Source organism: Ursus maritimus, unplaced genomic scaffold, assembly GCF_017311325.1.
Source record: "Ursus maritimus isolate PB19 unplaced genomic scaffold, ASM1731132v1 scaffold_18, whole genome shotgun sequence".
Lineage (NCBI taxonomy): Eukaryota > Metazoa > Chordata > Mammalia > Carnivora > Ursidae > Ursus > Ursus maritimus.
In genome coordinates, this window is record NW_024424230.1 from 13,513,771 (window position 1) to 13,538,836 (window position 25,066).

At 45.1% G+C, this 25,066-nt stretch overlaps 1 protein-coding gene and 1 long non-coding RNA gene across 4 annotated transcripts in view; one reads left to right on the plus strand and one right to left on the minus strand.

Annotated features, from left to right (window-relative positions):
* The window catches only part of ZCCHC2 (zinc finger CCHC-type containing 2), a 63,250-nt gene extending 39,211 nt beyond the window's left edge, over positions 1-24,039 (minus strand). For all 3 annotated transcript variants that reach the window (XR_005835382.1, XR_005835381.1, XM_040632454.1), the window contains exons 1-4: positions 23,080-24,039; positions 9,269-9,380; positions 6,659-6,735; positions 4,326-4,397 (exon numbers count right to left, since the gene is read on the minus strand). Coding sequence is in view for 1 of the 3 variants with exons in the window: in XM_040632454.1 (XP_040488388.1) it covers positions 4,326-4,397; positions 6,659-6,735; positions 9,269-9,380; positions 23,080-24,039 (1,221 nt within the window). In the remaining 2 variants the exon portion in view is untranslated. The remainder of the gene's footprint in view (positions 1-4,325; positions 4,398-6,658; positions 6,736-9,268; positions 9,381-23,079) is intronic.
* A 326-nt stretch (positions 24,040-24,365) lies between these two features.
* LOC103675900 overlaps positions 24,366-25,066 on the plus strand; it is a 9,480-nt gene continuing 8,779 nt past the window's right edge. Inside the window, exon 1 of the long non-coding RNA XR_571941.2 lies at positions 24,366-24,650. This is a non-coding gene — a long non-coding RNA (uncharacterized LOC103675900). The remainder of the gene's footprint in view (positions 24,651-25,066) is intronic.

A 25,066-nucleotide genomic window follows, 5' to 3' on the forward strand; every position in this document is an offset into this window, starting at 1 on the left:
CAGACATCGTCCCAAAGCAGTTCCTTCTCTAAATCTTTATGACACAGGACCCGTACTGAAGCAGCATCGATTTTTCTACGAGGAGACAGCCTTCTGCCTTCCGGGCACACCTCAGGGCTCTGCAACCGTGCAGAGTAACCCGGCGGCATTCCGCACACTTCTGGGACATGCCTGCACATCGCTCACATTCTAAGTGCCACATGCCACACGAAAGTGACATCCATACCAAAGCTCTTTAGTTACATGGAAGAACATTTTGCATAGTGTAGCTACAATTATTTTAATCCTCAAGTAGTATTCTGAGAAGTGTTATCCCTGCCTTTAGAGTTATCACCTTTGCGCCCCTCATTTCACATCTGAATCTCTGGCAATGTCAGACTACCAGCGCGACGCACCAAATAAAGACCTGGGTGTGAAAGATGGGGCGAAAACTCTCAATCTTGCTCACATACAAAGCACTAATTGAAGAGTAACCTCTCCCTCAACATGATGGCGGTGCCCTCAGAGCGATGTACCAGAAACCACACACAAAAAATCATCACTTGGCAAAGGAAGGTTTTATCTAAAAACAAAAATTTAACTCATTTTGTTCATTACCTAGCTTACTTTTTAAAATTCCTAATAAATCAATCATTTATAAAATTAACTTCCCAAGTCTTTCAAGAATTCAAAGTTTTAAATACGACAACTAGTCTTTGCAACAAACTCCTGAATTACTGGCACTTTCACTAAAATTAAGAGAACCATTAACACAGCATCTAAGGAGCTGCAGGAATATAACAATCTGCACAAAATGTCAGTTTACACACTGATCTCTAACTGGAGAATCCAACGCCAGTATGCTTTTAACACATACGCGTTTTGAGTCAATGATTCAGAAATGGAAAATTTAACAAAGCATAAAGAATTACTAATTTTAGGCAGTGAGACTATGGAGTCAAGATGTTTTGTCAGAATGAAGTTCTTCTTGGTTCTTCTATAACCTGGTAAGGCTGAAGGCTCTGCTGGCACTCCACACGCCCGCTGTGGAGGGCACGTCCTCTGATCACTAACAGGAAGAAACAACTTCTGATCCACACGTTTCTCAAACAAAGAAATGACTCTTTCAATATTTATATTCCTTTAATACAGATTAAGGACACTAGGCATATTTCATATTACCCATTTTACACATGGTATTTCCTGAATATCTGTACACGGCCAAAGAAACCCAGCTTCAGTGGAGAAGTCTGTTTCCACTATGGAATCACTGATGGCTCTTTTAAGCACCGGAAGGCACGAGTACATACATTTTTCACCTAGTCAGTGACTGTTCACGTGATTGGCCAGAGTGCGGATATACAGTCATCAGTATTTGCAAAATGCTTTATTTTCAAGTGGTTTTTATCTTCAACTTACAAGGCCTATTTCCAGTCCTAGAGGAAGGCACATTTGCTAAAAATACAGCTTTAAATCATGTCTCTTCTATTCTAGTCACTTCTGAATTTCCTCACCTCTCAGTGTTTATTCCAGGAGCCAGCCCCCCACCTCCAGGCCCCAGCTCAGTCTTGCACCAGCACAGAGCGCTTAGAGGCACCTCTCCTCACTAGTACAAGCTTCTCTTTAAAAACTTTGAGTCGGTTAAGCGGCTGCCTTTGGTTTAGGTCATGATCCCAGGGTGCTGAGATTGAGCCCCACGTCAGGCTCCCTGATCGGGGGGGGGGGGAGAGTTTGCTTCTCCCTCTCCTCCCTGCTCGTGCTCTCTCTCACTATCTGTCCCTGTCTCTGTCTCTCTCTCAAACAAACAAAATCTTAAAAAAAATAACAAAAAAAATAAAAACATTGAGGCCTACTGGAGAACCATCATTACAGTTTAGTTTTTGTAACTCTTCTCAATCATCCCTCATTCATTCAGTCAACAAATATTCAAACCCCAACCCTGTCCTAGGTAGTGCTTTCGGTACTGTGGACACAGCAGAGAGAGAAGAAACAAAAACCCCACGTCCGTGGTTCCAGTCCCGCAAGGAGAAACAGACAGGTGTCGGATGCAGCTTCTAAGCAGGAGCAGCAGGGGAAGGGGCCTGGCGAGGACAGAGGCTGCCATTTACACGGGGAAAAAAGGACGTGAAAGCACTGACCTCAAACTCACTCTTCCACATGATAGCAAACAGTAAGGGCAGTTAAACAGCATCTACAAAAGTTAAAGGTTGTTAGTATGTAGCGGCTGTCAAAAGGACACTTTTGCTCTTAACTTTTGTAGATGATTTTAAAAGGAAGGTAAAAAGGAGAAAAGATACATGGTAATCTTGAAAGGATGTTTCGTAATAGGCAATTAGTTTCTGGAAGCATACAACGTTGCCAATTATTTCACCTAACTTGAAAAGGCATCTCTCTGTCCCACTTTAGACAAATTCTATATTCGGAAGTTGACTGGGGGGATCATTAACTACCATGATTCTGAAGAGTGACTTAGTCATAGGGGACAGTATTTTTTTAAAGCACTTAAGCTTTCAGAAAAATTGTACGTTTGCAAAAGAATGAAATCTGTCAAGACGAAGAACCGGCTGAAGCTGAGGGAAACCCAACAGGAGAGACCCTGGCTGCTGCCAGGCCCGAGGCTGGAGGTCAGTCTCGTGCTCTCCTGTTGCAGTCTCTCGGCAGCACGCGGGACGGGCTGGTAGCAGCACCCCCACCCTAGCGCCTCAGGGAACCGGCCTTGACCGTGGCAGCGCAGGACCCCACCACGCTGGCTCCACACCACCAGATACTTCAGCCTTAGCCCTATCTCCCTGCAACTTACCCTCCAGCATCAGAACTCTGTCACGGAAAGGGCAACACAAGAAAAAGAAACGAAGCATGTTGCTCTCTGACCCACAGGACACCGGTTCATGACTACTTGCCCTTAAACTTTGATGAATTTATTCTATTGAGGCAGAGAAGTCAGATATAAACAGAAGAGATTTTAAAAGCGCAGGTGCGGCGGTGGAACAGGACAGCCCTTCCTAGTTTCTTCAACAGGCACACTGTTAGCCAGGAGCTAGTTTCTCCTTTGGGGGGCTGACGACCCTCTTCTCTGGATGACAGTGCCCAGGCACGTGGGCCTTCCACCACTCTCTCCTTCCTCACCATGCCGTGGACCGCTGACAGGTCAAATGCGCAGGACCTTCGGCAACTGGAAATGAACAACCCCCATCTCTACACGCAGTTAAGTCACTACCTTGAAGTGGCCAAAGGAGTTTTCAGCCCTTAACCAGGAGGGCCCAGCTTAAAATAAGATGCAGGATAGGTGCCCGGGGGGCTCCGTTGGTTAAAATAAGCTGTAGGAAAATATTCAAGCTGTCCCTGGGTATTAGTTATCCCTGCTAGCGGACTAACACTACGATAGCACTTCGCACTATGACCTCCTTAAAGCCAGCACCTACCATGCTACTCAAAGCTCTGTAAGCTGGCAACAAAAGTATCTTTTAGCTTTCGGAAGGGAGACCCCCGTGATCTAAAAGAATATATTTATGGTAACAAGCAGACAACTTAGAAACCAGCACGGTCCTGAAAATTTCCGATGTTATAGGTTCAACAGCTATATCACACCTTCACCCAAAAGTAGTAATGGAGTTGGGAATGTTTCCTGCTTCTGGACTTTCTATCTCCTTATTAGCAATACATTTTAAAATATATTTGCTTATTGAGAAATAGTAAAGTACTGGTTAACCATTTAAACCCATTTCCTCCTTTTAATTTTTAGCTCTACCCATACACGCTTCAATAAATAGAATTAGTATAAAAGAAACAGGCAAGAGTTTGACCAAAACGATCTAAGATACCTTTTACCTCTGCAAGTCTGTGTAAGATGTTTCTATTATCCCTCATTCTCAATACTCCGGAGAGTCTATCACTAGGGGGAGGGAAGGGGGAAACCAGAACTCAAAGAAGGAACCAATGGACATGGATTTAAGGAAGTCCACAGAGGGAGCTACAGAGCTGTTAGGGCTAAGCACCACAACAAATGCTAACAAGCCTCCTCTAGGTGCGCAGGCGCACTCTTTCACAGGAAGTACCCTTGCAAGCAGCCACCATTGATATATACCTCAGCAAGGAACTAGGAACAAGGTTCCGTTTTTGTTTTTTTTTTTTTTAATGTGGAAAACCCTTCATTTCCTTATATTGGTCACATAAGAAAACTTAGGTTTAAAATAACATGACATTTTCTACAGGTAATGTTCATGGAGAGTTCTAAGTCAACCTTTATATATGTGGTTAAATCTTCCTGGTGTCTGTTTTGATACTGAGGTTTCTGGATTCTATATATTATGTAAAAATCATTTTAACAACAAAATCTATACTTTTACCTTCAGTAGAAATTCCTGTAGTTCTTGGTGGGTTTTTGTTACTGTTGTGACTGAAAGATCAGACCAATTTACCTGATTTAAAAAAAAACACACATATTATATGGTTATTTCTTAGGCGGGAACTGGGTGAAAAAAAGCCATGTGTAAAACAAAGGGCCTTACTTAAATTTTATTAAGATTAACAATTAGAAATATAAAGTTAATCTGGCATTGTCATAATTTCTTCAAAATTGTTAAAATTAACGGTACATTAACATATTCTACTCAAAAAACTTTTTAATAATTCCTTTCAAATCGCATGGTTTTGTTAAAAAGTTGTCTTTTAAAATGTGACTACATTTTAGTAATTTTTCAAAAGGGAAAAGTTGCAGGACTCTAAAAATGACACTTTTCACGGTGTAGATCTATATACCAAGAAAGATAAAAATTCTATCTCCTGGAACTTACTCAATATAAGTTCTTCAGAGAAATAACTAGAGTTTACTGCCCCTCTTTGATAGTACTATAGTGTATTTTTATGGGATTTATGGCTTATGAAGAGATTTCATCTTTAGCTCAATTCTTTAAAATCCTATTATGGTAGATGGGGCAGGTGTGACGACCTCCATTCTCAGATGGAGAAACTAAAACTCTAACAGTTAGCTTACTGAGATCTGACCCTCAGTAAGCAGAAGAGCCAAACCGAAATCTGTTACGTCACTCTACCTCTTGGACACTTTTCATTCAGTGGACTTGATGGAGGCCCACAAATAATGTCTACTTTACAATTACTTGAGCCAAGTAAAATACCTAAGTCTTACCAGCTAGTCATACCACTATTAATCAGATATTTAAAAACATATGAAATTTCATCTACCAACCCTCAAAGCAAATATCCTTATTAACTGGCACATCTTTTAAGTGATTTTTAATTATTCGAATGTTCGTTGAACAGCTACTTGTGTCAGACACTGTTCTCAGTGAAAGGGACACAGGAGGGGACAAGACAGCCGAAGTCTCTGCTGGCTGCGGTTCAGGGTCTGGTGCATGAGACAGATTACAACAAATGAATAGTTAAGAACTCCCATCAGGGATCCGGGCTCCAGAGAAAATGAACAGGGCGTGGTGCAGGAGCAGGACAGCACATCAGAAGGGTGCCGAGAAAGACCTCACAGGAGGGAGCATTTGAGCCAGCCTAGGAGTTGAAGGGATGTGAGCTGTGCCATGGTCTGGGGAAGACTTTTCCAGAGCTGGGGATGACAAAGGCTCGGAGGAAGGAACAAGCTAAGAGCTCTAGCAACAAAAGGAGAACTCGTGTAACTGCATGAAGAGAGCACAGTGGCTTGTGCCGTGGGTTATCGAAATGTTAAGTGAAATATGTGGAGATAAGGACTTAAAATTTGCACACTGAGGCTACTTCCCCCACAGAGCAGAAGCCAGACTTCTGAAATTCATCCAACAAATGTACTAAGCAAGTCAGATATGGTGGGATGACAGGATGAGGAGTCCTGCTCTCCATGAGCTACTAACCTACTGGAGAGGAAAAACATGTCACCCAAATAGAAGACACTGTGAAACTGGTGATGGGAAAATACCGTGAATGAATGGAAACACATTCTGCTGGAGGATCAGAAATGACTTCATGAGAAAGGTACAGCTAAAGTTTGGCAAGCAATACCTTTGGGGAGGAACTGAAGTGAGGGAGCACAGAAACGTGGCGTCGGTCCGTTTGGCTTCAAGGCGCTCAGTCCAACCTTAGGAGAAAGGGCTAGACAGTGAAGCCCAAGCAGGGAGGAGTAAGGAAGACGTGGACAAGGAATCCACAGGACAGTCAACAGGCAAAAAGGAGACATGGGGAGTGACAAAGCTGGACTCTACGGTTAATTAGACAGCTGTCTGAAGGACAGAATGACAGGAAAGCAATTAGAGATAAGAAGACAAGGCAACAAAGGCCAGGGAATAAAACCTTCGTGGAGAAAGAAGAGGAGGAGAAAAATATCAGGGAAAACCATGCCAGGAAAAGACAATGCCCATGATCTTGATTTAAAAAATACTAGTGAAAACGTTTACTTTTACTTTTAAAGATACATCTTACACCTTAAATCGAAGGCTCTTACTTTTCTTAATAAAATTGTCAGAGTAACTTTAACGTGATACAATTAAAAACTTGGCAAACCATGCAGCACATACTGAAAACAGGACATTCCCTTAATTAAGACAAACGTATGTATACATACAGCTTTTTCTCAAATTAGCAAACCTGCTGTAAGTTTTTCCAAAGATCAATTTTCATTTTTCCCAAAAGGTCATTTAACACGGTCCATGAGACATCTGTTGGGGGCAGAGGGGCTTACTTTGAAGGTGTACTCCCAGTACTTGTCAGCCCTTTTTCTCTGGACTCCTTTCAACATTATCTTCTCAATGTGCACAGCTGAAAGAAAGAAAACACGCAGACTTGTTCTACAGCGACTAGATGCAGGTTTGTTACCCAATCTGTCAAATGCTAAACGATTAAGCTATTTACCTTCATCTTTACTACTGGTCTTAAGTCATGAAACAAAATCAAGAAGCGCAGAAACACAGCCGTTCATCCATGAATCTTTTTCTATACCCATTCGGCATGCCGAGTACCTCAGTAGTTCAAGCATCGTGTTAAGCACCAATAAATAAATAAAATACACCTACTTTAAGCAAAGATTACTTTTCTAGAGGATCATCTTCAAAACTGCTTGTTATTCCAATTACATACAGCACTTTATTCAATTTTTATGCATAGTAGGTGTAAACCAGAAAACACCTAGTTTTTGTTTAAATTGGACCAAAAAAACACCTTCAAAAGTAATATATCAAACCGATAAAAAAAATTTCTTTCCAATTGGGAATTTAAAAACTTGTTCTCAACATGATCCTTAATATCATATAATGGTATTACAAACTTAACATTACTAATGAACGTTACTGCAAAGGCTCACTATAGCAAAATTTTTCACAATTTACTACACAGAGAAAATAGTGGTCATAAGTTATATGAGTAATTCTAAATTGAACTACGTAAGATGTCAGCTTGTTAATGAAGGTAGCAAATGTGCAAACTCCAAAACTACTCATTTAACACATCCTTCAATAAAAATATCATCTTACAGGAAGTAAATACCCTTAGAAATTAAGAAGAGCCAGTCTACAAACCATAATATAGGGACTTGAGGAAAAAAAGCAAGAGAAACTGTTGCTCAGGGTGTAAACAGAAGAAACAGCATGTACGCCAATAATGAGACTGGTAGTCATGAACATGACAAAGGTCACAGGGGAGTCAGGAGAGGGACTCCACAGACTAGGGTCACTGTTAAATTCAGGGGACGGAAGATGGTGGAAAAAAAGGAAAGGATTTACTTGGAGAGGAAGAAGTTAAAATAGCTGACGGAGAATACACAAAGTAACAGAAGTACACAGAAGAATTAAGATTGTTATAGATCATGGATGGTGAGCGATGAGAAAGCAGGAAACATGAGATACGGAAATCTGCTGGAAAGCAGACATTCCTAACAGACTAAGGAGATATCGCTACCAGTACTCTGTGCCAACTTTCCAAATATACGGCGTTTGGTGGCCCGCTCCTAGGATAATGTCCCCTCAATGGGTGAGAAATGCTAAGGATGGAAACAAAAGAAAATCTCAAAAGCCAGGTGGGAAGCCCGAAACTCCTCGGAACTGCTGCAGTACAACCAAGGTCAAAGTGGGACAGGGAGGGTCTGCCGTTTCCAAAAGCTTTTCTATTAAATTATGTAAAGGATGATGCTATTTAATAAAACCCATCTGAACTACTCTACGTTCTGCAAATCAGTGGGCTAGGGGTAGGGGACCATTAGGGCGTTATGGGCTAAGGGAATATGGCTATGTCTTCAGCCTTGATTTTAAGTTCTACCACGACCTCTCAGAATCAAGATGAGCAAGACGAAAGAATATGGTGACGGGTGGCTGGTAAGGGAGACCCTCCAGCTCTCACAAATTAAAACTCAGCAGCAGAGATCAATGCATTTGTTTCAAAATAAAGAACATGAGAAAAATCACCTATAGTACCATCTTACGGGTGTTAGCATTTTGATGTGGTTTTGTGTTTTTCTAAAATATTTTTATTGAAAAGAAAAAAAGAAAAAAAAAGGACCTTCATTGTAAAAGCAAACTCTGCTTCAGGTCACTCGCGTGTGCAGCGAGCGTGGTTGAAGGAGGCTATGAGTCAAGCAGTTTCATAGTCTTGAATTGCTGGCATAGGTAATAACGTAGACTTTTTTTTAAAAACATTAAACATGCATACCTATTTTTCCTCTGTGAGGAAAAATGTATTACACAAAAAGGACTGTTGTTAGGACTGAAAGGAGACAAGATGATGTTGATTCAAAGCTGCCTTAACTGAGGGGGACGCTCACTGCGCGCACTTCACTCCTCTGACGTTTTCCATTTCAATCTTCCCCTCAGGTTAATGGACTCCCCAAAAACGAGGTGAAGTATCTGAACTCCTTTCTTTTCATATGAAAATGTCCTTTCAGTTCCCCCATCCCAGCCATCTTGAAATCTGTGTTACTGGAGGAAGCATGGGCTTGTAAGAAATTTCTTCACTTTCTTACAGTGAACTTCCGTAAAACTTCTTTTTTCAGGAAACGCTGAGCACATTCTCCAGATAAAGCACTCTATCAAATACTCTGGCAGAACGTTAAGGTTTCTGCCCTCTGAAAGTGTGCAACTAGATTTAAGACAACCGACCGCAAGGCAGAACCAAGTAAGCGCAAGCCAGGACGGCCACGTGTTGCAAAGCGGGAGCCCAGATGCAGACTCCGAAGAGCAGGGGACCGGCCAAACCGAGGACCTGCTCGGTGTCTCTACTCCGACACAGACAGAAGAATTAGAGTTGACCAAGGTAGACAGCGCTCTGCACACTCCCACTGTAAGTTCACAAAAAACAAGCATACCTTCTCGCTGGGTTCTATGAGGTGCCACAGGAAGTCCATCATGAGGTATTGGGGCTTGTTCTAGTAAACTGGCCTCGTTACTTTGCGTGTAATCACCATGAGCAGAATCGTTCTAGATGAGAAAGAGGGGCACAAGTTAATCTCCTCCACAGACTAACAAGGGTCAACTTCACAGAAATAAACCAGATTAAAGTCTTATACTTTTAACAGCAACCATTTTAACAGCGATTTTTAGAGATCACATAGGTGATTACACGTTAAGGGCAGAAAGGCACAAACTGGCACTCACCAGTAAGGAAAAGCAATCACTATATATTGATATCAATATTTATCTTCATTTCACGGTAATATTCTATTAATTAATTACTGTCCCAGGGTTCATCATTACTCAGAATTCCCAGTGATGTCAAGTCTAACCAAAGTGAACCAGAATCAAAGGAACACATATAAAAGAGGATATCTTTTATGCTAACCCCCCATATATAAGGAAATTTTATTTTTTACATTAATTACCACAATTTTTATTAACTACTTGATTTTAGTGATGGTCTAACAAGATGCTTTGGTAGGAAAAAGTTTTACAAAAGGTTATCATCAACATCTGCCAAATCTTTCTGAACAAGGATGAATATGGACAGTGGGTTTGCCATTAGTCATGCTAAACCACCTAACGGCAACTGGGTGCTCTAAATCTGAGTTTGCTCAGCCAATTACTATCCTCAGTAAACTGGAGGAAGTTTTACTCCTAGGAGAAATGCTGCCTGGAGTCAGGAAGGGCCTGCTTATCTCACACACAGCTCTCCAGAACCGAAGCAGAGCCCTGTATATACTGTTCCTACAACACACTGATTAAGCCAAAAAAAATAGAACAGCCTTACAACTGTTTTCTATCACAACACACACCTTACCCCTTCATGCTCAGAATCTCAAACTACTACTCAGAACAAACCACCCCAGTTTCAACAATTACAATTTGACAAATCTGCACTAAATAATATACGTTAATTTTTTAAAATGGTGTCAATTTAGAAATGAAGCAAACAAAAGACCCGACACTTCCCAAGAATCCTAATTTAAAATATTTTGTTCTGTTGTCTAAGCTGGCCTGACAATAGGTATGGGCTGCCAGTTGACAGCTCTATTTCTGGGAATAAAGCATCACATCAGATACTCCTGGGAGCTAAGCTTCAGCCTTATATATAGTTTGTCTTCCTGTAGAAACCCCAGGAAGTAAGCATTTGTCTACACAGAACCACTGAACGAGAAGGCCACCCCAGATCTCTTCATCCACAGCCAACTTCCCAAAACATTCAGCATGATGGCATTCACCAATTTTCAATAGTAATGATTTTAAAAAGGTAGACCACAAGAATTCTTCTAGCAACAACAAATTGACCTGTATAATCATTCACTACAAAGTCATAAAACAGGACTGGCCTAACAGTGCTGTAAATACTTCAAAAATCAATATAAACAAAGCACTGTAATCCTCTCAAACAAAGCACTGTGTTAACCGAAAGAAGTTTAGTTGAATACGTCAACCCTTTTTTATAGAATATTCTACATTGTTCATTCATGGTTCATCAATTTAAAATAACACCTTCAAACACAAATGCAAGATACGCAAAAAAAAAAAAAAAAAAAGAGTTTTCTTCAGAAAAATGCAAATCAAAATCACAATGAGATACCCATTTCGTGCCCACTAAGATGGCTATTCTCCAAGAACGCAGAACACAACACTATTGGTGAGGATGTGGAGAACCTGGAACCCTTGTGCGTGACCCGGTAGGAAGGGAAAATAGTGCAGCCGCTGCGGAAGACAGCGCAGCACTTCCTCCAATACTTAGAGTTACCATGTGGTCCTGCAATCCCTCTCCCAGGAGGGAAGCTAGGGACCTGAACAAAAGCAGGGACTTGAACATATAATTTTTTCACAGCGGCGTCACTCCCAACAGCCAAAAGGTGGAAGCTCAAATGTCCACTGTTGGGTGAACAGATAAACAAGACGTGGCACATATACACAACTGAGTATTACTCGGCTTACAAAAGGAATAAACCTCAAATACATGTTACAACACGGATGAGTCCTGAGGACATCACGTAAGTGAAATAAGCCAGGCAGAAAAGAACAAAGAGTGTATAATTCCACTTACACGAGGTACCTAGAACGGTCTCCATCAGAGACAGGAAGTACAATAGGGGTTGGGGGGCGCGGGGCAGGAATAGGAGTATTTGCCTAATGGATATAGAGGTTCAGTCTGGGATAAAAGAAAAGTTCTGGAAATGGATGGTAGTGATGGTTGCACAAGAATGTGAACGTACTTAATGCTACTGAATTGTACACTCAAAAAGGTGTTAAAATGGCAAATTTTATGTTATACATTTTACAGTAAAGAATAAAAATTTTTTAAAATAATTTTATTGTGTTGCCTCCACAAATATTGTATTTCTCAATCATGAGGAAGTAGTCTGCTTCACAAAGCCACATTTTTAAAGTCTGAAGTTACACACTTTAACAGCCAGGAAAAGGCCTCCTGTTTATAACCTCGGGAGAAAAATGGAGTTTGAGTTTCTTTCCAAGGACCTAAATTCATCAACCCATGAAATCCCTACTAATTTTCTCCCACCCTACATCTCAGCGTGCATCAATGCTATAAAATCGTTTAAGTTTAGAAACTATGTGGAGAATTTACAATTATATCAGTTTAATAAAAATTTAATCTAATGCCTCGAGCTTCAGAGGTCAGAATCCAGTTTACTGGTCGCAACGGTGAATGGCTCTACGTTCTGCTGTCTCCCCTTTCCACATGTCACACATGCTTCCTTTACTCTGAGTAGGGGGAGGGTGCCACAAAATCCGAGAAGCACGGTTTAGTGGAATCTTACAGAGAGGCATTACACCCGCCTTCTCCAGTAAGTTCAGATTCCCGGGCAAACGCGCCCTCGAGACGCAGAACGGCATTTTACAAAGACTAGTCAGATCAAAGTGTCAGGACGTCAGGACCAAGTGAAAAGTGGAGAATTTGTCTCTGTTTGGATTAAGAAATGAAATTTAAACATTCTAAGCCTGCAAAACAACATGCACAGGAACACCAGGAACATTAGAATGTGTGTGCTCTCCTCCTTCCGTGGCTCATGTGAGCAGAGCGCTCTCCGGCCTACGCGCCGCCCGAGAGCCCCGGGTTAGCCCAAACCCACGGCAGGTAACGCGGGCCGGCTGGAAGCTCGTGCATCCCCGGGATTACTCAGACTTAACTCTTACGCATGGATATCCAACACAGCTACAGACTTGACATTTCGCCAACGTGCGGAAAGTCTGACAGAGTCAAGCTGGACAGTCCAAGAGACTCTGATGACAGACGATGGAGACGAAGGTCACACTGGCCACCTTCTACTTTAACAAAGGTCACACCGTAGATGGAGTTTATTTGAGCCCATCTAACAATGTTCTGCATGTTTCCTCTAGTCCGTTGATGCAGACTAAATTTAAAAATACCAAGACATTCGCTCTTTAAAAAAAAAAAAAAAGCAGAAATTAAGAATTTTTTAGCTTTTTTTTTTTTGATTAACTAACTTCTTCAGAAGATTTTTTACACTCATCAAATGAGACTTTGAATACTAACATTAGTATCTAACCACAACATCCTAGTCAGGTTTTGTGGTAGGTCAAATATAGCTAAAAATACTTTGATAACTCAAAAGTGGGTCTAACCCCCTGGCTGGTGGGTCTCGGCCGGCTTTCCGAGTCCTGCCTGACCCACAAGACGGGAGGGGAGGAACATTCGGGAGAGTTGAGGGCAGGTCACCAGAAGTCCTGCAGCCTGGGCCTCCTGAGCCACTGTGTACATAGCGTGCTTGGCCTGACGATGCCACGCGAGAGCAACCACACCCACGGAGGAGGCGGAGGGGGAAGACTCTAGGCCCCAGCTGCGTCTCCAGACCCCTGCAGCCGGGACAAGCTGCCCTTGCTCTTAGTTGCCCGCCTAAATCCCGGGCCCAGGGAACTCTGCGAGATAATAGTAAAATGGTGCTGGTTTAAGCCACTAAGTCTGGGGATAACTTGTTACACAGTTACAGGTTTTAAATTCTTTCAATCACCAGGGTCCCAACCAAAGCATGTCATTATTTAAACAAGATTCACAGAAAGCCTTGCTTTGAATGTTCGAAAATGATTCGGTATTAGAAACATTTACTGAGATGTCAAACTGCATCTGTTTTGGTGGAAGAAGAGGGAAGGCGTCGGGGAGAACTGAAGAGTTCCTTGCTGGCTCTTTGAGAGGATGTGGTAGAACGGGCGGGCGTTTGCCTCATTTCTACGCAATGAAATAGCGTGACTGAACCCATGGTAATGCCTGCATCACCTTGTAGCAACTGAGAAAGGGCAAATGTGCAAGAAGAAACGGGACTGGTGAGCAGCGCAAAAAGGAACGACGAGAACACCTGCCGGCCAACAGGAGGGAGGAGGAGGGAGACCCAGAGTCCAGTCCGCGGCTCACAGACAGCATCGTGCATGGTTCTGCTAGGATCGGGGGCTCACTCCCCTTGTAGCTTCTTGTTTCCCTTGGCTAGAAGGTATAAGGTGATTCAGCAAGATGAACTGGCCATCTTAAAGCAGGGGTAAATGCACCCTAGACACTGAATGTGGGGGGGAGGGCCCGCAGTTCACTGAACCCGTCTGTCCTCTCTGCCACCACAGCCCTCAGACCGGCCGTGGCCACTGTGACCGCAGCTCTGCAAGGTCTCCTCGATGTGACACGCGTGCACGAAGCAGTGACGTGTGCAGAGCAGGGCTGGACTGCAGCTGAGTGGGTGGAACGAGAGGAGGCAGGGAAACAGCGCTATAATTTTCTATGTATTCTAGGGAGCTCTATAAATTTATTATGAATTTAAAAAACCGTTCAAATCGTTGATGTCATTGTCTTTTCCAGAGAACTGAACTTGTAGGATGTGCAATTAGGGAACACCTAGCAAAAGGAGGCTGATAGGGAAGCCTACCGGGGAGGGGGGCAGTAGTTTTCATCCCAGAAAAATGTCACTGGCCTTGAGGCTTTCCTTGTAAAACTCACTTCATGTTTCTGCTTTCAACGTGAACAGCACAATCTCTAGTAGGCGTGTGTAGCTGACAGGTGGACGGGTGAGAACTATAAACTGTCTCAGACCACAAACTACAAAGGTATGGAAGGCAGGGGGGAGGGGAGGGGTAACAGCCTCCCAGCCTAAACCAAAGCTGGGATTCCCCCCCGTCAGAACCAACATCTGTGTTTACCAACCAACCTTCTGCTTTCCTACTACGGCAGAGAAAAGATCTCCTCTTGTCCCCTGGAACTAGGACACTAAACTAGGAACTGCTACATCCCCTGGGCTAGCAGCCCCCAAACCTTTAAATCCCCTTTACCAGATGTTTTAGGGGAGGTGAAAAGAACACACCCCTGAGCAGCAGATCTAGAGAGGATGTGCTCTCCTCCCCAGCCCATATATACCTACCAACTGCCCTGCCCCACCCCACAGGAGATGAGAGGGAGGGGACTCAAGGGGTCCTCAGCAGGAAGCAAGACCTGGGTTCAGAAGCCTGACAGTCCACGACACCTGCAGCAGAGCCCCAGCCTTCAGCTCCAGTGCGGAAACGTTCCTGGAACCATGCAGAAATGGACGCTTACAGACTTTAAAAAGGTTCTTTGACAGTGACTGATTGATAGGATGGGAAATAGGACAGTGGGGAGTAACACCGCATTAGGACTTGTGTCTAACGCCACCTGTTACCACAGGCACCTTCCCCAAACAAAACCACCCAAGACCACTCCTTCCATCAGGCAACCTCTCCATACGCTTGATGGCCTCTTTCTCAAGAAGTATCCTCCAAACACACATGACCCTGTTGTGGCTTCGAGGACCACCAGTGAATCACAGTGATTTGATACCCTCCTCTCCCAAAAAACAAATATACTGGAGGATAGTTAAGCTTCTTAACTATCCCAACTTAGATATTCCTAACAAGAAACATAAAAATTCCAATTCTTAGGTTGCAGATGGCTCAACTTCAGTGACCAAAGTAAGTTAACTTTCTGACCCTAAGCAAGAGACTATCTCAACTGCATGTCTGACTCCTACTGCTCCTCAAATCATAAACTGGAGATCAACGCCAGACAACTACAAACTACTACTCAGGGAAGAAAACAGTTTGTAATTTAGGACTTCTTCCACCCTATCAAAGCACCATCTGCAGGTCTTCCCCAATTTACGCACCACCCCCATACAAAAAGCTTAATTTGGACTATAAATGGCCTAATTTTGGAAGAATAATTAATAAATACATCTACTGAGCATTCACCTATTGAAGATTCAATTCAAATCCACACTGATCCACACTTTTACCTAAAGAAGCCATTCCTTTTATTAGTTTCAAGACAGTTGTGCCTGTACTATAGAGCTGCAAAGATTGTTACGAAGTAGCTGAGAAGCAGAATTCATACAAGGCAAAAAAACGCTTCCTGATGTACTTTGTCTTAAAGCAATTTATCGTATTGGTATGTTTCAGAGCTGTATCTAAAAAGCTTAAGCATAAGAAATTTTGAGTAAGCTTTTATGATATATGCAACGCTGACAAAAAAAAAATTGAGACATGATGCCTAAGTCTTTGAGGAACTTAAAAGCTAGGAGGAAGGTCAATTTTATAAGTTAAGAATACGTCAAAGTTGTTGGGTTTTTTTTTTTTTTAAATCAGGAAAAAAATCATACAAGTACCAAAATTACAGCACAGAATACACATGCTGCTAGAATTCAGAGCAGCAAAGAATCTTACGAGAAGACAGCCACAGGGACAATTCCAGCAAACATCGTGCAGGAGGTGATGGCATAGGCTAGCTTTGAATGGAAGACTGGATGTGTGAAGAAAGTGGGAGACAGGGATTTTGAGTCCCAAGACCTGCTGGAGGCCAGGCTCCATCAGTCACTGCAAGGCATATGATCTGATTAAACACTGCTTTAGGAAGACATATCCAGCAGTGGTATCCAACAGGTAAGAGGTGGGAAGGCTGAAAGCAGCGGAATCCGTTAGGAATAAAGTCTCAGAAGAAAATGGTGACAGCAAGGATGAGGGGAAGAGAGGATTAAGGTTATCAAGCAAATCAGAGTGGATCAGAAGTATAATGGTACCACTGAGAGAACTGGATCAGCCTGGAAGATTTTTTTTTTTAATCAATGATTCATGCTTTTCATACACATTACACATAAAATGACAGTGGACATTGCAGAAAGACACACCACCAGCACACACACACACACAAATTTTCAATTTCACTGCAACCCGCTGACAACCTACTCCTTTCCCTAGTCTGTCAAGGCTCTCTCTAACTCAATCCCTACCAGCTCTTTCAACTTTTGCATTTCTGTTCATCCACTGCAACCCAACTGTGCTATTCCCTCTTCCAACAATGGATCGATCAATGGATATATACATCTTACTCTTGTTTACTAAGCATTTCCATCTACATGATCGAGTTCATCGTCACACCAGTTTTATGTGAGAAATGGTGATGCTATCCCCCTACTTTTACTGAGCAGAATGGAACTTGTAAAGACCAAACAACTCACCAAAGCGACCTTTTTAAAACCTAAATCTGACTTCAAGTAAGTTATTTCTTGAATAAGCATGAAACACGTCTAATGAGCCAAGACATTTAGAAGGGAATTAAAGGCCAAAGGTTCCCTGGAGCATAGAAGGACAGAAGGGAAATGGCCTACCAAGTGCCCAGCAGCCCTGCCACCTGTAACATCAACGCACGATGAGGCACTTCCCTTCTGGAGTGACTGCTTACGTAGACTGCATGAAGGAGGCTTTGTGACAAAGCATTCTCTGTGAGTAAACGGAGTGCTGTTACACAGTCCTCCATGATGAAAGAGAGGCGATAAAAGAGAAGTTCAGTCTGCTTTGAGGGCAGTGCAGGCTTTTTTGCTTCTCTCTTAAAAAAAAAACCAAAAACATTAGCTTAATATTTCTCAAGGAAGGACAAAAATAAGCTTAAAAATTAGCCAATTTAGTAGCTTCTATTAAAAAAAGCATAAAATGTTCCTTTATTGTGCATGGATTACAGGCTGTGCTCTGAAGTAACAAAAAATTATGTAACCTAAGAAAACTGCAAAACAGCTTTAAGTTAAAGAATAGTTTCCTAACTAAATGCGAAAACTGGATAAAGATTTAAGTAGATTATGGTTGCACGGGAGTTAGTGATAATCCAAAAATCACAATATATATGTTCCCCATGCCTATGCCTGAACCCACTATAATTTGTGACCCAGAGAAATGCTTCCTTTGGGTTTATTTTATTTGTGGCATACCAGATCTTTACAATGTAAATATTAAAAATAAATGCCCCACGGTGCCTGGCTAGCTCAGTCTACTATGGGTCCAACTCTTGATTTTGGTTCAGGTCACGATCTCAGCTCAGGTCATGATCTCAGGGTCACGGGATCAAGCCCGGAGTTGGGCTCCACGCTCAGTGCAGAATCTGCCAGAGATTCTCTCCCTCTGTGCCCCGCTGCTTGAGCGTGCTCTTTCAAATGTTTTTTAAACATTAAAAATAACTGCCCCAAATAAATGTCTCAAACACTACCTTTCCAATTACCCATCCTTCCTGAACACCAATCAATTTAGAGGTATGGTAATAGAGAACCACATGGAGAATACAATATCATGTGGACTTTTAAGTGGGAAGAAAAAAAAAAAAGAAAGCCATTCCTGAATACAACTGATAGAACAATGTGGATTGGCTACATCTTAGTGGTGAGGAAAAATGCAGTGAGCGTCATTCTCAACAGAAAATTCGTACTCAAGACAGTATGTGAATTATTTTACATCGTATCTCATTATTCAATCACCACAACCTCAAAAGAAAGTTATTATCCCCATTTCGCAGATAAGATTGAGGCTCGGGGACTTAAATAGCCTGGCTAATGTCACAGAGTGAGTGGCAGAGCAGGAATGTAAGCCAAGTCTACTGCTAAACTGGCTGTCACTCTTCAAGGTCTTTGGTCGCCTCTACAGCATACTTCCTGTCCTCCCCCCAACCAAAATCACAAAAGGTAGTAAAAACAAAAGGTGTGTGTGTGTGTACATATGTGTGTCTGCATGCATATATATATATATATCTCACACTAGTTAATGTGAGGAAAAGTAGTTTCTTCCTCTCCATTTCCACCACCCTCTCCTCCACTTGTGGTCTAAGTAAGACTTTCCCTGAGTTCTTGCCTGAGAAAAACACTACACAGAAAAATAGAAGTAACTGGAGGACACCAGTAGCTCCCATTTGCTACTAAAATAATCACTAACTCCAAAATTCTAAAAGCCTCTTCCCAATGGCCTTTATTAACTGAACTGCTCTTACACTTCGTTGTAGCCAAACTAACCTAAAATTTCCCGTAAAAGATACGGCTGGTTCCGTCCCCCACTGGTGATTTGTGAGATGTTATTCCCATTCCTCTACCACCACCTTCCAAACAAGACTTAACTTTTACTTTTAATTGCTAACATTTATGAAAGATCATGTGCCAGACATTATTCCACAAGTACTCGTTCACTTGATCCTAACAATCTCACGTAAGCACTGTTATCACCCCCCCCCCCGTAAGAGGGAGGAAAGCCGCCTCAGCGCCCACTGCTCCAGTGACACTATCCAGTTTAAAATCTCCCAGTGGTGGCCAACAATTAAATAAAGTTATTTATTGTCTGGGAGTTTAGAGTCATTCTTTTTAAAAATCACTTTTAGAAAGCATCTTTTTAGTGCTTAATGTAATAACAGGAATCCTGACCACTGACCTCTCCCCTTTCATCTTCAGTCAGTGTTCTCACTAGGATTAGCGTTGCCACGTACACATTCAAGTTATCTTAGAGTAGGAGCATTTATGTTAAAACTCTTTTTGAAGAGTTTTCTTCTCCAAGCCCCAACATTATCTGTACTATCAAAACAAGCTGAGATACTTACTCCGTCAAGTACCATATTAATTAACCTATGCTATGAAAAAGTAACAATTTTTTTAGTTATCTTCATTGATTTTTGTAAGGCCCATGGCCACTTAATTTTTTTTGAGTTCAGGTATGTTTCTTGTGAATTCAAATAACACTAAATACTATCTACCACACTAAATACTATCTTAAGTTTTCAGTTTCTGTTTTATTCAAACTATTTGCCAAGCAACTATGTTTTGAGGATACTGAAAACACAATCTCCAAAGAAACACCGCCACACAAACAATATTAACCACTAACCACTACTATGACAGTCTATGCATTTTATGCTTTTTGACGTTTGTGTTGCTAACTGGGGGTTAAATCCCCAAAATTAGAATATCCATTTTCATGAGCAGTTAGGAGAGTCTTTAAGCATGTAAAGATAGGAAGCTTGGCTGTCTTTCTCTTTTCAATGAAACGGCAACAAAACTAGCATCTTTCAAAATACTTATGCAGTTTTTGTCGCTGTTGCTAACAGGCCATTTGCGGTTTGGGTTCCTAATAAGGGACCCCTTTTAAAACCAATTTTTTTTTCCAGCTACCCCACACAGGCAGTCTGTAACTTTATTAACATAGCAAACCACATCAATCACACAAATTTCCCAGGACACTGTTAATGCATATTGTATGTTGAATCTTACATAAGTGACTGGCAGTCCACAGCAGACGAAGATAAACTTTATGCACAAGTCTCCTAAAGACAATATTTAAGTTGTAATCTAATGTAACATTTACTCTAAAATCACATAACACTATCCAAAGCACACAAAAAACCCCCGAGAAATATTACTTTTAAATGTAAAAATCTACTCGAATCTTCATTTTTCTAAAATGACCTAATAAGTATATTCTAGTGATAAGTTTGTGGACTTGTCCCCTCAACTATTAGCATCGTAACCGTGGTAGGTCACTAAACAGCTGCTGGGACTGGTCAACTTGAAAGCACACAACTAACAAAATTCATCTTAAAACACATGTTCTATCCGTAAACCTTATTAGCTTTTTACAGAAAACTTTAAAAGAAAAGCTGCTGCATATTACTGAATACGAGCCTTGGAAGAGCCAGAAACACTATTCGGGGCTAGTACACTTTTATTCTAAGGGAAAAGGATATTAGTTCCACTTTATGCGTTCAGTATGGATTAAAGTAGTGAGAAATAGAATGATTCCTAGCCGAAAGTTACACACATGTGTCCAAAAGGTGACTTCCGGGGCAATAAAAGGCTGCCACACGAGCTCCCCCCTGCCATTTTCAGAGTACACCACCCACGTGGTTCTCCGCTCAGCCCGGTGCCCGGGCCTAGCCGGCGGAGGCCTAAGGGAGCCCGGGGGAAGCGCGGCCCCGCCTCAGCCCGCCCTCCCACCGCCATCTTGCAGGGAGGGGGAGAGCAGGAGCTCCGAGGGACGGGTCCCCAAAGGCGTCCGCCGGTCCGCGGCTGCGCGTGACCGGGGGGCTCTCCGACACGCCGCGGCGCCTCCACGCGAGAGACGTGCCAGACTCCGGCACCTCCCCGCTGACTCCGAGGTGGGCCATGCCCCACTGGGAGCGTACTGGCGGCCTAAGGCCGAGAATCAGCTGGTCTGGACTGCAGCGAATCGAGATGCAAATCCATCCACCCCCATCAGCTGCCTTTGGAGTGACAGCTTGGGAGCAACAAGATCCGCTGAAATGTCTTCGAGGCCAGAACAAGCCACAGCTGAGGGCCTTGGAGTCCAGGCTAACAAGCAGAAAGTGCGGGGTCAGAACAATTTAAAGAGACGTGAATGACTTGTTACGGTAACCCTAAGCTACCCGAGAAAAAAGTTCATCAAGCCACCAATGTCTAAAAATAGCCGTCAGCGTCACCTGTAGTACGTGTATCCCCTATGATTTATTCTCCCACTTCAGCTGATGGCCCCAGCACAGGGCACCGCCTGAGAAGTAACGATGTGCTTAAATTAATAGCAGGATGCCCAACCTCACTTTGCCCACTCCTCCCAACACTCACGGGTTGCCAGAAAAGGCCACACACTGCAGTCAAGATAAAAATCTCGTTACTCTAGTTCGTACCCATCTCTCCCTTTTCTCTAGTCGCCTTCCGACACTCTCATTACAAGCAAAATTTAATGGGGGGAAAAAAAGACTCCTAGCAATTAAAATCAGAAATCGGTTACCCTTGTTGGAATGATATGAGTGGAATGATAAATTTCATATACCTGCAATCTAAGATCATCTTTATAATCTATAAAAAAATTTTAAAAATAAGATACAAGTATTGCTCCCGATTTCAGGCTTTCTTCTCCATATATGTGCCTTATAGGACTTTTTGGAATTATTTCAGTGAACAGGCTAAGAATGGAAAAGGGCTTTAACCAACAGTATACACAGCTGCATATTAGTAGTAAATAAACACGGGAAGACAAAATTTGAAGCTCACCAAAAAATTACTGGATACTTACTACACTGGAGTCTGAAAAAATATGTCCTAAAATGTGAGTCACTTCACAGAAGACTCCTTTGAAAAAGGAGGGGCTCCGCCTAGATTATCACTAAATCCCTTCCAGCCCCCAAATTCCTTGATTCAATGGGTATTGAGTCCACACAGCTGTTAAAGAAATACAATGCCCAGTTTTGGTTCCAGAGTATTGAATGACAGCAGATACATAAGTTGAATTAACTTTCAAGAGAGGAAGGAGAAAAAAAATCCCCCTATCCAATATATCATCCCCGAGATCACCTACGCTGAAAAGCATGGCAACCAAATTACTACCTTTTAAATGACGGTAAACCACGAATATAAACTTATTGTACCTAGTTTTTACTCTAACTGAAACCTCCTCTCCTCTCCTCCATTGAATTATTACCATCAAGGACTTTATATCGGGCCTAGATTATTATTAAATTGCTTTCATGGCTCTATAAAATTTCACCTTCTTTAATGTCTGAGACAAGTGACTCATCTGGATTCTTGTCTATTACATTTTGGTGTTTAACAAGTTTTAGAAAACAACATTTATGCCTACATTAAAGGCCCAACAAACACCCCCGGACTCAAATCTGTAGGCAAGACTCAAGTCCGATAGAAAATAAGTTATGCCAGAGGTAAAAGGCGTAAGGAGCCCGCTCCAGGAGACGCTTCTTCCCCCAGACAACCCGCGCTACTGCTCATCTAGTTTGAGTCAATTCGCAGCTCTGCACATCAGGTTTTTTCTGGGAACACCAAGTTTGCAGCCAAGAGCCCAAAGCCCTACGACCCCTTTTAATAAAACTCAGGCATACTGAGCAAAAAGAGCCCCTTTGTGCTGAAGACGAGGGCGCCTAGAGCGCACCTTTAGAACACCTCAGCGAGGGAATAAGGCAGAGCTTTACAACCACAACCAGAGCGCCAGATGGCGAGAAAGAGGAGGCGCTGCCCGGGGCTAGACGGAGGCTAACACAGTCACCTCTAGCGCTTCGCCTTTCCCACCACCTAGAGCGAGAGATGCTCCAAGCCAAAAATGTCCTGAGACCCTTCCTCCGAGAGGGGGACCAGGCTGAGAGCTCCATGTTTTCTGTGGCAACTCCGGCACGGAAGAGACTTCTAGAGCATTCTGTTATGGCGGGTGCCTGNNNNGTGCATGGGGGGGGGGGCGGTGTGGGGGGGGGAGAGTGGAACTGAACCGCCCAGCAGAACGAAAATTAGTATTACGGGGATGGGAGCCGTGGGGTGGGGATTCCGAGCCACCTGCGCGGGGCTGAGGCTCGGCCAAGAGGCGTCCGAAAGCCAGGCCAGGGAGGCCGCCGGGGCGGTGACCGCAAGGCGGGTGCTGGGAGGCTCGCGCGCCTTACCTGGGCCCGGGGACTGGCAAAGTTGCACGGCTCCACCTCCACCTCCGCGTCCTCCGGGCCCCCACGGAGCGCAGTGCGGAGCCTCTCCAGGTGCTCCCTCAGGGTGACCCGCTGGTGGAAGGAGAACGCCGGGTGCAGCGAAGCCATGGTGAAGAGCAACAGCAGTTCCTCCTGGGCCCTGAAGCCCAGCCCGCCGCCGGGCCGGGGCTCGGCGCCGCTGCCTTCCGGGCCGGAACCGTCCTTCTCCGCGTCCTCCTCGCCTTCGCCGTCCTCCCCGCGCTCGCCGGGCTCGTCCTCCGCACCTCCCCGCGAACCCTCACCCCGAACCGCGCGCAGGCTCTTAAGCACCGAGTCCACCTGGGGCAGGAGGCGGTGCAGGCGGCCGGCGGCCTCACGGTTCTCCGAGCCCAGCAGTGCCAGGTAGACGATGAGGCGCGAGCGCACGCCCGGCTCTCGGAAATCGGCCAGCGGCCCCGGGTCCGAGAGGCCGTTGGCCTTGGCCTCTGAGTCGCGCAGGTAGTGGTAGTCCTTGCGCGCCAGGTCCTCCAGGCACGAGCCGAGGAAGCGCAGCTCCAGCGGGTTGCACAGGTCCAGCAGCCCGCACATGAACTCCAGGCGCTGCGCCGAGCCCAGCACCAGCCCAAACCACTCGTACACTCGTTCCTGCTCGCGCAGCGCCGCCGCGGGCCCGCCGCCGCCGCCCGGCATGCCCGCCCCCGCCGCTGCTCCGCCAGCAACAGGCGGCCCTAGCCCCCGGGGCGGCGGCGGAGGCGGAGGCGGCGGTGGCGGTGGCTGCTGGGGGCCCCGCGGCGGGCCCGCGGGCGGCGGGGGGGGGCGGCAGTCTCGGCGGCGGCGCGGCGGCGCCTTTGCGCCCTGCCGCGCGTCTGCCTCGGGCTCCTCCGCCTCGGGCGGCGGCTCCACGGGGTGCGTCGGTTTCAGCGGCAGCTTCATCCTCAGCATCCTCGGCTAAGGCGGCGCGGACATGCGAGCGGGGGCGGGCAGGCGGGCGGGGCCGGGAGGGGGGGCGGGGGCCGAGGCGGCGGCGCGGCCGTCAAGAGCGGGGCCCCTCCATGCCGCCAGGGGAGGGCCAGGGCCGGGGCCGGGGGCGGGTCTCGGCCGGCGAGGGGGGCGGTGGCCGGCCGGCGGGGTCGCTGGCGTCGTCTTCCCGGGCCGGAGGCGGGGCGTGCCCGCGGCGGCTCCTCCCCCTGGGCTCCGCGCCGGCTCTGGGAACCCAAGTGCGGGTGGGAGCAAGCAAGCGAGTGTGTTCTCCTTCCTCCTCCCTCTCTCCCGTCGTCCGCACTGGGCTGGGGCGGCGGCGCCTGAGCGGTTCCCTCGCGAGCCGGTGTGGACCCAGCGGCTGGGAGAGGAGGAGGAGCGCCCGGGCCAGGCGGAGACGCTTGCGGGCTCCGCGCAGGCATTTCAACCAATCAGCGGCCAGAGTCGACGGTTGCGTAGTTCTCCCCGCCCCCAGGGTCCGCCTCTCAGTGAAGCCACGCCCAACTGCTGCCCGACCGCCTCCCTCTCTTGGAGGCTTCCGCGCGGTCCTAATATCAGGTCTTTGCCAGTTTAAGGTAGGACGCGGGTGGGCCGGTGGGGCGGCGGCTGGGTGCACCCGAACGCGACGAGGAGCGTGCGAGACCCACGTGAGAGGATTGAGGGGGGAATTTCACGTTTTCTCAGGGCCCTAGGCCGACTTTTGACTACTGACTCCCCTGCTCTGTCTCCTCGCGTGGGCCGCCGCCCCACCACGGTTAGCGCCGCCCCATTTCCTCCACGGCCGCACTGAACGTGTCCCGGGAGCTGAGGTTCCTTTGAAGTGAGCGCGCTGACCTCAAGACGAGCTCTTTCAGTCCTCCGCAGCCCGGCCGACTTTCGGGGAGTCAGCAGAGGCATAATTCCCACCACAACTTCACAAGGATCGGTTGTGTTGGCTCTCTGAGTTGCGAATCGGGGAGCTGACTCGGGAGGCAGGGTTGTGGCTGTGGTT